The 16,857-nt window shown below is 31.6% G+C and overlaps 2 protein-coding genes across 3 annotated transcripts in view; one reads left to right on the forward strand and one right to left on the reverse strand.

Moving 5' to 3' along the window:
- Positions 1–2,149, forward strand: part of NFkB (nuclear factor kappa-B) — a 31,095-nt gene extending 28,946 nt beyond the window's left edge. The window contains 1 exon segment of the mRNA NM_001165001.1: positions 147–2,149. Coding sequence (NP_001158473.1) covers positions 147–313 — 167 coding nt within the window. The 3' untranslated portion in view covers positions 314–2,149.
- A 261-nt stretch (positions 2,150–2,410) lies between these two features.
- LOC102803819 (uncharacterized) overlaps positions 2,411–16,857 on the reverse strand; it is a 55,300-nt gene continuing 40,853 nt past the window's right edge. For both annotated transcript variants that reach the window (XM_085493547.1, XM_085493546.1), the window contains 9 exons: positions 15,312–15,492; positions 13,844–13,945; positions 12,895–12,971; positions 11,636–11,750; positions 11,143–11,251; positions 10,365–10,537; positions 9,247–9,336; positions 7,765–7,865; positions 2,411–7,223 (listed from right to left, as the gene is read on the reverse strand). In XM_085493547.1, coding sequence (XP_085349673.1) covers positions 7,053–7,223; positions 7,765–7,865; positions 9,247–9,336; positions 10,365–10,537; positions 11,143–11,251; positions 11,636–11,750; positions 12,895–12,971; positions 13,844–13,945; positions 15,312–15,492 — 1,119 coding nt within the window. In that variant the 3' untranslated portion in view covers positions 2,411–7,052. The remainder of the gene's footprint in view (positions 7,224–7,764; positions 7,866–9,246; positions 9,337–10,364; positions 10,538–11,142; positions 11,252–11,635; positions 11,751–12,894; positions 12,972–13,843; positions 13,946–15,311; positions 15,493–16,857) is intronic.

The following is a 16,857-nucleotide window of genomic DNA, read 5'->3' on the forward strand; positions in this document are numbered from 1 at the left end:
AATGTGATGTAAACATAACACACATTTCCCAAATAGGGTTAGTTATTTTAACGTGTCTTATAGCATGTCTGTACGGCATTGTATGGCTGAATTCTATTGTTCACTGTGTCGGGTGTATAATACGACCATTTACGCATTTATTGCAGAGCGAGATGTGAAAGGGGTGATACCCGAAAGCTGTGAATCTGGGCTGGGTTCGATACAAGCTTCAATGATATCAAGATCTGATGAAGCTTCTGGTATGACTGTGTTGCCTAGCAACCAGTCGTCGCAGCATTTACCAGATATAAACCAACCCACAGAGGCACATTGATCCAAGTTGAATATAAAACTAGATAAATTTTAAATCTAAAATTTTTAGTTTGATAAAAATATGTTTATGAAAGTAAACATATTTAAACATATGTGATGTATTAAATTCAGTACATGTTACCAGCAATTTTTATATTTATCACCTAAGTTGTCATTATATGCCATTTTTTGTGCTTACCTATATTTTCCAGTTACTCCATAATTTGTAGTTTAGTAATAGTTTTTGAATTGGTTTGAGTCAATCTTAGTTAGTCTTCAACTGGTTTGTCAATATCTCAAATAATTACGTATAGTTATCAATAAATACACTCTGACAGAAGTGTATTTATGGAGAAAAGTCATTTTTTTATTAAATTCAGTATACAATATTTAATTTATGTGTTTGTATTTGAGATACATTTCCATTAAACAAAATACAGTTTTCGAAAGGTAATCACATTCGGATCAAATGGCGACAGCGTCAAATTCATAAATCTAGTAAACTCTATGTTCATTTTTTATGCTCATGTTTGAGTACTTGTTATTTGTAAACTTGGAATAGATTGTCAAATATGTCAAATTGTTCTAATTTAAAGTAGATACATGAATTAGGTATGTCTCTATTGTTCATCTTAATGCACATGTAGTCAGTAGGAGTTCATTCTTTTACAGTATTACATATATGACATGATGACTTTGTGACCATGTATATTATGACTATTGCCCTCTATGTCAATTGCAACAGCATTAAAATTAAAATATACTTTAGGTTGAATAAATTACATGAAGTCATTGTGACAATTATCTAATGAAAAACTGAACTCCTATGAAATTGCACAAATAGACACAATTGGGCACTGAGAACTCCTTGATAGGAAGAGAGTAACTCGACTTGCTTTTGCCCCCAAAATAGTACTCCCTGTTCTTTCCCTGGATGCAACGGCGGGAGAGAATGGATTGCATATATTATTTGAGGGCAAAAGAATTGTTGCATGACTCTCTCAATCTCAGGAAACTTGGTATCCATTTGTGTTTAATGTTAACCTCAATGATTTTAAAAAATAGGATTACCTTAAAACAAAAATTTGCTCTGGTTGGTTTTAGAAAATATACATTATTCTAAAATGTGTAATGTAATTACATTGGTCAACCCGCGATTATATTGATATATCCACAGTCCCTCTATCACTGTGATATATCCAACATACAAATAAATGCAAAGAATTGAATCCTTGTTGTTCCAGTGAGCAGTCTGAGAATTATAAAGATTCAAGTATGTTTTTCTTTTCAAAGATAGATTATACTTAGATGTACAAGCTTTTTTTTTCTTCTCATGTTGCATATCAAATGTAGTTAGATTCTTTGAGACTTATTTTTTAGTGTTTTGTCGAGTCAATTGCTGTAATAATAGTATATAGTAATAGTATTAAAATAGTAATAGTATTAAAACCACATTTAATTTATAAGCATTGCAAGATTGGATTATGATTGTATATTAATCAGTGATATAATTATTGACCATTTGCAGGTTTCATATTATGCAACATTTTTGTTTGGAGTGAATACACCATATTCAATTGTTGCCAGTCATGAAACAATGGAAGCTAAATTCTTTGATAATCCAGATTCTGGTCATCACTTGACAATGATTTGTGTACACGAGACAATGACCGTGCGCGTCATAGTTAATGAACCTACATTGCCGACATAATTGGACAGAATGTCACGTGTATCAGAGTTCACAATAACTAACGCGGCAATATTAGAATTAGAATTTGTGGTTTATTTTTGTGTTAAATGCAGTGTAAATGTTTCTTACTTCTTATTTCATCAATAAATTTATTATTTTACATGTCAATGTCAAGGACTTTTAATTTTGAAAAGTATGATTATATTTGAGTTGTATGTTGCGTGCATTACCATCTTGTCACTTTGGGACAGTGTTCATTACATTTTATTTTAAACCGACTTTGGAGGAAGCACATCTAGCAGCAGTAGCGATCTAGCCACTTGTTTACCTAGATCTGTAAAAATGTTTTCATTTAAATTACCTTTACTAGGGGTAGAGATGTGCCTCTTTTTGCACAAATAACGTAGCACACAGATAACAATTACAACATTGTTTATCTAAGCATGCAATATATTTATTGAATATAATAATATACAACATTTACAACGCTTTCTCAGCTAAGAATAATTACAGTACTGTATAACTAGATTCACATCAAACTAATATACAAACTTGAGTGAATAACTTTCTAAACTCTTTTCAATATTATGTACATTTATTGTACAAACTATACATTTTAATGTAATGTTGCCATGACAATCTATTTTAAGTTCAGTGGTTCATGTGATGGGTCCTGTTAAACATAGTTCCCATATGATGTACGCTAAAATTTGTAAATGCCCTTTTATCCAAAACGCAAGTACGTGGCTGTAATACATGCCAAATACAGCAGTTATTTTATAAACACAAATTACTTTGATATGTTATTGTGAGAATTTCGCGAACTATGCACAAAAATAACTGTATATGTTTGTATCAACTGACGAATATATCATACACTGCACGTCTTGGAACTACTATACACAAATCTTAAACTTTTTTCTCAATAAGCGAGACATTAAGCTAAAGTGACAATCTCTGTATTGTAATAATAAGTTGATGTCTAAAATAACAATAGCAGTTAGTGAAACGCCACGCGATGTCCCAGGGACAACACAGTGGATCTTTAAAGTTGATTGCACGACTTCACATATATACAATACCAAAACTATGGAAAAAAAAAATATATATATTTTTTATACAGCTATATTTCATAACTTACTGAAATTCACTTCTAATCCTCTATGACTATATGGAGGATTAATGAACATGAACAATTGTAATTGTTATAATTTGCCCTTAAGTTACAGTTTTAAACTTTTTATCACCAGACTTTCTCGGCAAAAAATTTTTCTGCACTTCTTATACTTTTTATAATTCTTCTATATTTCTGGAAATGAACCCTAATTTTGGAGCCAAAATTTGAGTCAATTTTCAGTTTTTACTCAAAAAATGTGGCTGTTTTCCCAATCTTCTGAAGGAAAGTGCAGACTATAAACAGAACTATTTTGTGCATTTGTGATGAAAAGATGGAACTGGTGGTGAAAAGGTTAATGCCAGTTAAAGAAACATAATTTTGTTTCAGAGATTTCTCTGAGTGTGATTTTTGTTTAACCGCTCAAGGACCATACTGTAAAATGACTAATTTTCACTGGGTTTAAATTTCATAGATTTACCATTTCAGACATATTCAGTGGGTTTTAAATTCACAGTTTTATCATTTAGATAATGTGTTCTATGCTAAATTTTACATATTCACTGGGTTTTAATTTAGCGCATTTTCCAGTCAGCGAAATAAGCAAAATTAAAACCCAGTGAATAATTAACCCTTTTACAGTAATTGTTTTCCCACTAAAATTACTGTATAATAATTTGCCCACATTTATGTATTGATCCATAATTTTGTTCCTAATGGACAATTAAAAAAACCTGAATCTAAATTTCTGAAAATGTATTGAAAACACTTAGCTATTTTATTTTGTCAAAGTTAAACCAGTATGGCTAATACTGAACAATTAAAAACACACTGATACACCTGTCTATCTCGTATGACTGTAAATTCATTTTGTGCTTTAACAAGACAACCCAACTGAGAAAATTCAGTATTTCATAAATTTCTAGCTGGTATTCATAAATGTGAATTAAATCTGAACCAGTTTCGAAATAAACAAATCAAACCAGCATTTAAATGTTAAGTAGAACAATTTGTAATTATAAATGTATTGATATAGTATTTTATTTAACTTTTCCCAATCATAGGTGACCAACACCTTTCAAATAATAAACTCACCCATTTTACGATTGGCTACTAAAAGTCAGGTGATTTATATTATTTTCCTCATTGGCTACCACAAACAAAGTGATATTCGTCTTCTTATTGGCTATCCAATATCAATTTCAAATTTCTGGGATGTGGAAATACACAATGTAGCTGAATAATTTATTGAAAATTATTCTTAACATTTTCAGCACCAGACTTTCTCGTCCAAATTTGTATGCACTTTTCTATTTCTGGAAATAAATCCTAATTTTGAAACCAACAGACAAAATTTGTCCCAATCTTCTGACGAAAAGTGCAGACTATTTGGGACTATTTTATAAATTTGCGATGAATAGAGGGAACTGATGGTGAAAAGGTTAATGGTACTATCAATAGTACATATTTCCTTAAAATAATATCTTCCTTGGGGTACAATTATGCAAATTCATTTCCATTAAAATGTTTTGTGTTTTTAAATCACTATGTAATAGTACCATGTAGTAGTGTCTTGTGAGATGTGTGCAAAATAGGGTAAATGACTTTTAACCAATAACTGCTGCAATACGATACGAGAATTACTTCAAAGTTCAATGAAATATGATGGTTTGTTTTTGAGATATTGATAGAAATATTGGATTTTTTATGGACATATCATTTTGAAGTTGAAAAAAAATGTTGGTGTTTTATAACGAAAAGATGTTATTTAAATTATTTGCATATTACTAGACAAATTATTTTCCTACACAAAGACTGGACAAAAGTAAAATAATAAAATCACATTAAAAAATATAATCACAAAATCAGGTGCACATTATGCATTTTCTGATTGGCTACCACAAATCATGTGATTTATATTCCCTTTTCTGATTGGCCATCTACAGTCATTTGATGAAGTAGTTTAGCCAATGAGAAATAAATGTTTGTAAAACATTAGAAATGAAAAGATGACCGAGTCATGATTATGAAATTTACAGTTTAAATGACATAGCAGAAACAATAAACAACATTCTTATTTTAGAATATTAAAAGCAACAACTTAAGCAATTAAAACAATACTATTTCAAGTAAGTAACAAATACAACAACAAACCTGTACAAATAAGACAAGAAAATCACTTTTAAAACAAAGTTGGACATACTGTAAAGAATTACATTTTAATTATACAATCAAATCTATTTGTAGCAACCAGCCAAGGGATTGTTGTTTATAAACAGGTGTTCTTTATATCGAGGCTGATTATTAATTTATGAATAAAACTACAGCAACCTCTCAGTTGATCAAACAGGTACCAAAAACATGGTTGGTGATCACATTAGACAGATGGTCATTATATACAGGTCACTTTACATGTAATTTGCATTGGGATTGCACAAAGGTGGTCACTATGGACAGGTGGTCATTATATACAGGTCACTTTACATGTAATTTGCATTGGGATTGCACAAAGGTGGTCACTATGGACAGGTGGTCATTATATACAGGTCACTTTACATGTACATTTTGTAAATTTCACTGGGATAGCACAAGGGTGGTTGCTATGGACAGCAGGTCACTATCGACAGGTTGTCACTATGGACAGCTTTGACTGTACAAGGTATCTTTTGTATATGATAAATATACAAGGCAGCGTTTGATATCTTGAAAACAAAAACTTGTCAACAGACAAGCTGCTCTCTGATTGGTCTGAATATTAGGTGTTAGGATTAGGTAGCCAATCAGGCACAATCTTGACTTCACTCTGCATTTGTCACGAAAGTCAAGTTTCCTTAAGAAACCCATTAAATTCTCACCCCTACAAATTTTTGTGATTTTCCCTGAATCACAAAATTAAATTTGCCAAAATAACACCTGGATTTGATATGGTTCACCAAAATAACACCTAATACTACACAAGAAAGTGGTTTCTAGTTGAATGATACATTTAGTTTGCATTGTTTTCAAGAAATATACCCGTTTTCTTATTTTTTTTCAAGGGCTCCTAGAATAATACCCTTGTCAGAAGTTATTTTGAAAATGATCCTATTTCATCCAACACATTGAAACACCCCTATAATTTTGTAGACGTAGACTAGAACCAGTTACTGAAATGGAGACAAATCAAATTGGACTGAACCATTCACATAAAACGGGGTAGAATGATATGTGCTGGGTCAACATTTGATTTACAGATTATGTATGTAGCCAACACCCCAACAGAATGATGAGAATATTGGATATAAACTACATTTGTACTGTGGAATACTTTATTTTTGCTTGGAATTAATTTTCGCTGAAGGAATGATTCAGTGAAAATAAAATTCATTGAATATACTATTTTTCCTATATTTTACATTCAACTAATCAAGAATCATTGAAATCCATACATAATACCCAAAAAGTCTATTCAGCGAAAATTAATTCAAGCTAAAATATTTTTTTTTACATTATTTACAAGAAGGGGTGTTCTGGTATATCAAGTATGAAGGGAACAGAGAATCAAAACTAGCTGAACACATGGCTCATTTTAACAAATAATTTGGATGGATTAAACCATTTACATTGTAGAGGTAGATTGGTAAATGTACCTTATGTATTCTACTCCTAATTTAAGTAGCACATTGACCCAGATGGAGCAAACCATTCAAAGTGAGGGATGAACTGGGTTTAAGTAATGTGACCATGTACTGTATATTATTTCTGCTCAAAGTCTGATAACATAACTCAGTAAACTTATATAGATGGACCAAACCATTCACAGGCGGGGATGGACTAGTCTAAGTAATATGCCCACTTGCATGTTAAGTTTGTTCCTTATTTCAAAGTCTGGCAATGCAGGCCAGCAAAAAATAATGTAGTATGGATGGACCAAACCATTTAAAAGGGGTGGGATAACTTGTATAATTACACTGCAGCTTACTCTACTCCCTTAATACGGGATACAAAGAGAGCACTTAGCATAAAATAGACAGAAGTTACAGAAAAAAGAATGATATAGCCGAGTCCGATTTCACAATTAACATATTCAAACACATCAAGTAGAATTCCTCCAGTGGGAGTCGCTATCAACTGAGGTAGTACAAATGCCTGCAAAACAAAAAGTGAGTCATCATCAACTTTTTTTTTTACTTCAAAATTTTCATATGACATATTAAAAACTAGTTGTTAGTTATTGATATGTTTTTAATAAGACTGTTTTCAATAAGATGATAAACATTGAGCAGAAATTTACCCGCACCTCATCACACATTATGTCTACAAACAAATAAACTTTACCGTGAATGGTTACTCGCTAATGGCGGTCACTACCGACAAAAAATTGCCACTGAGGGCGCAACGCATGCAACCTTGTCAGGGAAATCAATAACTTATTTAGCCCCTTCGCTCACCAAAAACAAAATTCAAACAGCAATTCATTACAAGATTTATTGTAGTGAAGAATAACTTTAAGTCAATGAACACCAAAATATGGCAGGTTCTACCAGTGTAAATGAAGAATGATGTAATTTTCTAGATTTGATTTTTTTAGCCAAGACACTCCAAATTGAAATGAGTTTTCAACTAAATTTTGCCAACAATACAACAATAAAAGTGTTTTGGGCAGGATGACAGTAATATGTTTACATACCACAGACCATATGGCAATATCTTTGGCTTTGTCTTTTTCCGCTGGGAGTACATCCAACACTAACGCAAAATCCACCGCCACAAAGGAACCATAACCAATACCTGTGAACACAGCACATTTTGTATATACCACCCACTAACAATAATAATCACTATATACCATATTTGGTCATATACTGTCATGTGATTGAACATATACATATTGTGTTCAATAGGCCCTGAACATGCATAAATATCATAGACTGAAATTAGGCATATGTCAATTTCAAAAAGGCAAGGATACATTCTCTAAGACAGAACGTAAAATGAATATAAAAGTTTTTTGTATTACCAAAGGAAAGTTATTTAGCTTTACAGAAACAGGATGGTGTTAATCTGAAAGCCAATGTGTGAGCTTGTTTGTGATTGGTCAATGTTGCTTGCTATATAGGTCTGTCTTAAAAGAATATTTGATATATTACAATATTGCAAAACTGAAATGCCTAAGGGACGAAGTCAAAATATCGATGTCGGATAAAAAACTTATTTGCTTTATTTTGGGGGTGGGGGATGCGGGTTTGACCTCAAAAAGTTTCCATCCTACAAAAACGATTTTATTTTTTAATGAAGTCAAAAAAATCTTGCAGTATTTGTAGTTCGTTTTTTTTTCTGTCCAATCATGGACAAAAATAACCAAAAAGGAAAAAAAACAAACATCCAAGACTGTGACGAGAAAAAGGTTTGGTTCGAGTGTAAATATGTGCGTCAAATAAGATGCATTTGTAAAGTCTTTTTACACCCACCCGACAATCAACTGCTATGCCATACTACTGTCCGATTTGTATTTAATGGTGAATGTAGTCTAACACCATGACCAATATTTATCAATTAAGTTTCAGTGAGGAGTGGGGGGGGGGGGGGGGTGGGGGTGGAAAAAAACTAAAGGAATTAAGTTTTTTATCCGACATCGATCTTTTGACGTCGTCCCTAACAATCTGCCTACTTGCACATCATCTCCACATACTAGTATACCACTAATCAAGTGAAACAGTTATAGCGCCCTCTGGAGGCTCCTCACCAAAATCTAGTGCAATAAACTTTAGTCTGGTTATTATTTTTAAATCATCACATTATCGATTTGAACAATTTTTTCTTTCTTTACAGAATGAGAAATATCCAGTCAGATATAAATCTTTAATTCAAGCAAAATAAAAATACAGAAAAATAAATATAATTCTTAAAATAGCCCAAATTAGAAGTAGTTCGTTATATTACAATATACCATAAAATCTGTATCAGGAGCCCCATCCCTAATAGATGCATTCTTTTTGAACAATTGTGACCTAAAAATTCACCATTTCTCATATGTGTAGATGCTTTAATAGAAGCCACATTCCCTCTGTTGCATTGTACCATTCTAATAGAAGCCGCAGCTTTTAACAGATTTTACAATACTACAGGACGCAATTCTCGACTTTGTAATTGAGATCTGAACTGAACTTACCAAAGAGCAATGAGATGACAATGACACCGTAGAATGAATTAGGACCACGTATTGCAGCAAATAATACAGCAACAACCGACATTATTAACGCTATAATCAGAATAAAATCATTATTATTCATTTAATTATTAGTCACATAACCCTTACCCATTGAAAACAATCATTTCCCTCCAAAAATTTTGCTGCAACAGATTCTTCATTTTTTTGTATTTTTCTATATTTTCTGTTATTTTTCGACCAAAGTGACATAATTTCCTACTAGCTACAAGTTTCAATCAAAATCAAGAACAAAAATTAGGTCTAATTCTGCAAAAAATGACAAAAATGGACATTTATATTCGACAAGTTAAAACATTGAATGTTTTAATATTGTCACAGTTTTATTTTAATCTTCTGTGATTATGTTATGTTATGTTATGATTATGTGAACACGTCTTTAAATAATAATATCTCCTGTGACTTGATCAAAACTGATTTATTGACAAAACATAAACTTCTTGGGAGGTGATTTGTATTTTCACACATAAAACAAAACTGTGTGGGAATCAGTGCTTCAACATTGTGTTAACACCTTGTATGTTGATGCCATTGTATAACATTCAGGTGAAGTAATCAACGACTTGTGTGTGGCTGTGATTTGGTTCGAAGTATAGCCACTGTATACTATAGGTCGGAGCAGTTAACGAAGTCGGAAAGTTTCATGTCAGGATTGACATTTATTGAATTATGAAACGGGAAACATCAACATCGACTTGAAATAACAACAAAAAATAATAACGATAACAATGGCGCGAGAATCTCCAGTGTCACATGACACAAAACTCAAGTTGTGATAAGTCGGTTCTAAACCAATCACTGATCGCGGTAATAACGTCATAAGGATATGATATAATATGAATGAGAATAATCTAAACTAAATATCAAAGCTATTGCTGCACAGAAATAATACAGCAAATGGAATAATTATAGAAAACATTTTGATGTCTAACTAGACAATTAAAACACACCTATGATTTGCATCTCGCCCGACATTGTGAGGAACCATTGGAAAAAATGCATACACAGCAACCCCCCTGAATTGAATAGTCTAGCCCAAGAAGTAATCTAACATGTTTTACCTGCTCCCATCACAATAGGTTTTCTCTTCTCATATTTATCAGAGAAGCAGCCAGCAGCTATAGAGCAGAGAGCAGCAGTGAACAGCAATGGTACTAGAATTAGACCAATAGCGGTGTGTGCCGCCATACAGTTCGGTAGTGGGATCATATCACCAATCCAATACTCCAAAAACCTAGTAACAAATGAATTTAACAAATTGATGAGTTGAAAATTCTTCTAAAATCATAAATAGATTAAATATGATTGTACAGTATTTAGCATGTGTTTCATATGACATCTCTAGCGATTATATAGTTTGATTAATTAATTATAAAGATGTTTGATTTGAACAAAAAAAAAAGACAATTAAACAAAAACTAGAATAGCTACAGTTGTATTTAAAACTGCCGTGTTTAAATAAATTTAGCAAATATTTTTTTTCACAAAACAAACTACTGTAAAACACTGTACTGTAATTGTACTATAAAATTTGTTACTCAACGTATAAATTAATAGAATCCTAATTTAACTAAAGTGTTCAGTTAAATTAGCTGCATCTTGAATTAGGAAAAATAGTTGAAATAACATGCTAGCTAAAAAAAATTAAGTTTTATAGTATCTTGAGATTCACTGAAAAGCCACAGTGAAGTAACGCAGACCGAAATGAAATTGACGTTTTTGCTTGTGCATGCGTCCACATTTGATCTTGATGAATAATGTCAGTTCTATTTTTAGTAAGCTCCTGCAATTTTGAAAAAAAAAAAATATTAAAGCATACGTCAGCACATCTTAACTTACCCTGTTACCGTGGCGATACCTTGTTGCATTAGAAATCGTGTAAAGAATACCCAACAGAAATCTCTTTGTCTGAATGGTTCAATATAGTCGCACACCATGGTTCTGAAATCTGAAAAACAAAAATCAATTTTCAACAAGTCAGACACATAATTACCAAAATCTTTGATCAAAATCTGCACATAACAAAATTGACTGCTCAAAAAGTTAAAAAGATTTCATTTGTGGGTAGTTGCTGTATGAGTGAGTAATTAAACAAATACTGTAAATGTATTAATAATTCACCCAATTTAAATTTTACTTTGAGGTGGAAATCCGCTAACATGAAAAAATAAAAAATTACAACAGAACTCAATTGTTTCACTGTAAAATGTATGAATTTAAAACCCAGTATATATAATAAAAATATCAAAATAGTGAAATTAAACAAATGAAAATTAATGATTTTACAGTAGCTTTTAGGTAAGTTTATCTTCTATAATTGATAGTCACTCACTTAATGGTTCATGCGTTGTTTTACCAAGTTCCTCTGTGGTTGTAATCACAGTAATTAGTACAGTCACAACCAGGACACTGGAGACAAAAATATAAATACCCAGCACACCAATGGTCTGAAAACAAAACAAAAAAATCTTATTATATAAGGCATAAATATTGTGGTAATCATTAAATTAGGACACTGGGGACAAGATAAAAGAACCTAGAACATCAAATTATGATCTGGAAACAATTATTTTTTCCAGTGACAAGTTTTCGTGAATTTCATAAGTCAGTAAAAATCAGGAGTCCATTGTTTTGTATGTTGCCATGGCAATTCAGTCAGAAACATTTCGGGGTTGGCGATTATCTAATACCTAAACATTATCTCAAATTTTACCAGTTTCTTAGTGGTGATGAATAAAAACTCTGAAGAAACGAAAAAAAAAAAAGAAATCAACTAGAAGCAAACAAAAGTAAATAATTGTCTAGTAAATAAAAACAAAAGACTTATCTGTGAACCATTGGTGGCGCTATTACAAAACAATTCATCCTACGTTAAAATTCCCCCTTGGATGGCTACTAGTATTATAAATGTATTTTTTTACCTGGCCATCATTTTGACAATTTTTAAATTTTTTTTTATAATTACTTCAGTTATTATGCACCGAATAGATATAAAAGGCTTGATTAAAATTGTTGAAAAACAATGAAAAAAAATCATGCGAAAGGAGATTGATGTTTGGTATATAAAATGTGAAAGTGATTAACATGCGGTCGTCATCGATATGGGACCCACAGCGATGTATACAATTTGCTGATGTGAATCACATTGTGTCAACTCAGTCCATCGCAGCAGCCATTCATCACAAGAGGGCTAATTACATTTTAGTATCTCAAATATAAACAAGTGCATCATGGGAAATTACAGAAAGAGAAAATACTTAATAATACACAATATTTCATCAGCTAAACACAATGGAGGACACAATTATCACTCCTATTCTGATTATTACCTTCATATCATTTCATTTAAATATAATATTCACAGTATTATCTAAACCATGTCCTTGACATCGAAATGAACAGCTGTGGCATATTCAAGATATTGGTAACGGAAGATGTATATTACTAATTGATATCAGTATCAAAAATATTTTTTTATTTAAATAAAATTGATACAAAAAAATACATTTATGCCAGACGTTCAAGAGTTCCCCTGTAATAGCGCCACCAATGGTTCACTAATAAGTCTTTTGTTTTTAAGATTTACCTTACCCCAAAGAATATTCCAATGACGGCCCCCGAAATGTTACCAAGGAGTATCATGAAACCCATCATGCCTGAAGTAGAACCTATAATAATAATAATAACAATAATATTAGTATAATAATTAAATACTTTATTTAAAGTGGAATTAATTTTCGCTGAAAAGACTTATTGGGTGTTATTGTATGGATTTCAATGATTCTTGATTAGTTGAATGTATAATACAGGAAAAAAGGTATATTCGCTTGATTTTATTTTCACTGAATCATTCCTTCAGCGACAATAGCGATAAATAATAATAAATTATTTTACAGTTGTGTTATTGACTTAAAATGGCTTAAAAGGAAAACATACAAGTCATCAGAAATGTGATAACAAAACCACTGATACATGTAAATCATTACTACACACATATGGTAACTTGCTGTATGATATACTCCCAACACGCAGTGTGGTAAACTCCCAGCATGCACTGGGGTAAACATCTGGTGGACCATTATGTAGTGTACTGCGCATGTGTGTCACGTGCTCCGTGTGTTTTTCTGGAGCTGTGTAGTCTGTATTACTGTGAACGAGATTCTAATAAAGATGAAATTGTTTACCAATATCATTGAGTTCGTACGTTATTACATAAGCAGGTGAGAAAGTTTTGGATTTCCTTTGATATCACTAACATTTTCAGAAATACTGTAAAATGACTAGTTTTCACTGGGTTTAAATTTTAGTGATTTAGCACTTCAGGCATATTCATTGAGTTTTAAATTCACGGCTTTATCATTTAGATAATGTGTTCTATATGCTCAATTTCACATATTCTCTGGGTTTTAATTTAGCGCATTTTCCAGTCAGCGAAATACGCAAAATTAAAACCAAGTGAATAATTAATCCTTTTACAGTACTCATGTCTTAGCAGGGCAGATATACTAAACAAATACAATAAATATTATGGGATACCTACCTCTTTGCTGTGGTGGTGCTTTGTCAGCCATTAATCCATTGTAGGGCACATGGAGAGCAACTAAACTTGACATTGACATCAAATAAAATATTATATAAAGCCCTGCAAAACAATATACAAATCTGAGTAACATTTATAATTTAAAATTTTGGTACAAGTTATGCTTTTTCGGATTACTTATGTGATTTACAGCAAATTTCTAAAAATTTTAATAACTCTGATAACAGCAATTTTAATTTTCACATTAACATCTTCCTTTGTTTACAAGATATACTTTTTCAGATTACTCATGGGGCTTACAGTTAATTTCTAAATATTTTAATAACTTTGATAACAGCAACTTTGATTTTAACATTAACACCTTCCTTTGTTTGTATTTAAATGGGCAAAGGAAACAGAATCCTATCACTAGAGACAAATGTTCGCACAAGACAAAATATTTCTCGTTGCCATGTCTGGCTGTTAATAAATTATTATTACAAGCGGGGAAAAGGTTTATGATATTAATATATTAAGGTTATTACAAGAATAATGCACGAAGGCTGTACGGTGTCGATGCCGATGCATAGCAAAGGTTGATGCGTAAATTTTTCGTACTGCCTTTGTGCACACTTTGCAGTATACTAATCTCATATTAATGACAGAAAAGATGCATTTTGAATTGAAACATTGTGACAAATAATTGCAAAGAGTTAACAGAAAATGCACCCACTCAAATTTGTTGTTTATGGTATAAAGATTGCGAGTGGGTGTGGGTGTGTGGGCCAGATGTTTGAATAATACATGACACGATTATGTTTGTTGTGCACACCAAGGCCTCTTACTCTTCATCTTTTTGGAAGTATTAATACATAATTCCTGATATTCATAATACAAAAGAATACAAGTGAAAGATACAATCAAAGACAAACCGCTGAACGGAAATTAACAGCGGAGAATGTTGACCCTTGACACATATTCACTATTTTATCAAATCATCCACATGGAACGGTTATGAAATACAACAAAGCTAACAATTTGATTAAAAATAAGAATTACTTGTTTTGCAAAACAACTGTTTTCACACTAAGTGTTTATTACATTGCAAGTCAAATTTTGAAATAATGGCGATAGTCTGCCACCGACTGATATTGCATGGTCAGTAAAGTGTTCTTATAAATTCATAATCTTATTCAATCTTTCACATATTTTATAAAATATTGTCTTTTAACTGAAAATTTTAAAATAAAATGGCTTTCAATTTCATTAATTATCATGAAACCATGGCTACTTAATGTGATGTCAAAGGTAGATAAGAGATAAGGGCATGCAACTTAGATGAAATGTCTGCTAAAGATACTACGCATATTTTTAGATACATGTATATATAAATGTACCATCCCATAATATTTCCTCACATAAATCCACCAGTAGTTGAATAAAACTTGATAAAATATTTCTTTATGAATCCGTAAATCATTATACTTACCAATATTACCAGTTTTAACTTCTCCAAATGTGGTTGCCAAGGAAACCTCTGGATCAGAAACAAGTCCACTGGCTGCGGATTGGTCAGCATTTTCAATCTTGGGTGCCTCCAGAGACACAACAGGGTAAGTTTGGTTACTGTACGGTGAGCATCGCTTCTCAACCAAATCAATCGGCTCGCACTAAAACAAAGAGAAATAAATGTTTGGTAATAGCGCATAATTATTCATTCATTATTTCATTCAAAAACTTAAAATCACTTACACCAACATTTTGAGAAAATAAATGATTTTGAGGGGAGAAATGTTGCTACAATGTTTCTGGCAACTTTTTTTTTTTATATTTTGCAAAATTACCGGTAATACACTATAGTTTTGTTGACACACAAAATAAAAGATGCAATTTGGGAGAACGTAGTGATTGTTTAATGTGATATACAATATATACTATTTTTGTTCGATAGATATTATTATTGAATTGAAGCACACAAAATCATAAAATTAATTTTCAGTGCATACCAAATTATTAAAATACGAATTATTTTATCGGTAGACACACTTGTGTTATTAACGTAAGCACATGTGCTACTAATAGAGCAAATACAATATACCTAGACATTCAACACGCTATTTCAGGAGTGACATATCGATACTAAATATCCTAACTTAGACTGATAAACACCAGGTCATGCAATAATGCAAGTAACGTTCTGACCTTGAACTCATGAATTATAACGACATTTATAGTCATGCATTAACAGATAAGGACAGAAATAATAAAATAATGATAACAATTATTGAATTAATTAAGATAATAGGAATTTATACATTTACTTGAGATGTCACAAGGGAATTAAAATAGTATACGACATATAAACATATTACTTAGTATCAATGAAGGAAAAAAGAATCAGAAATTACTTTTATATGTAAATATTACTTTTATGTACAGTAGCTAACAATCGCTGTCGATGCTGACAAAATGTTATGAATCTCTTTAGTTTACAGAGAAATGTTCGCTGCTGAAGAATTTTGTGAAATAATAAACAGTTTTTAATACCTTCTTCATAGTGTGGATTTGTTTTAACCCTTTAAAAGCTAAACTCAATGTTTGTCACTTTCCACAAGGTAAACCCTCATAATTTTGGCATATATTTCAACCAGTAGCCAATAAGAATTTATGTTCATCTGGACCAACATAAACAAAAAAGTTATAGAAAATTACATAAAATGCATTTGCTGAACCAAAAATATGGCAAGCACAATAATGGCATGCATGTATAAGAAATGTAGCAGCAACTTTCTGTATTGTAGATTTTATGTTTTGAATAAAACGTGTCCTACAAGGTTGCAGGTTGTGAAACAACAAACTATCAAACTACTCAGACTGCAAGTACAGATCAAATAATTGTCAGATATCTACCGAACAGCCCTTTAATGAATTTTGGTTGAAGACAATTTTGATATGTTCTTAACACTTCCCTCAGCAGAAAACTCAATGACACTGAACTCATTTTTTTTTCAAAATTTAAAATCTGGAGAAAAACA

Source organism: Saccoglossus kowalevskii, chromosome 19 (assembly GCF_978046115.1).
Source record: "Saccoglossus kowalevskii chromosome 19, keSacKowa6.1, whole genome shotgun sequence".
NCBI classification, from domain to species: domain Eukaryota; kingdom Metazoa; phylum Hemichordata; class Enteropneusta; family Harrimaniidae; genus Saccoglossus; species Saccoglossus kowalevskii.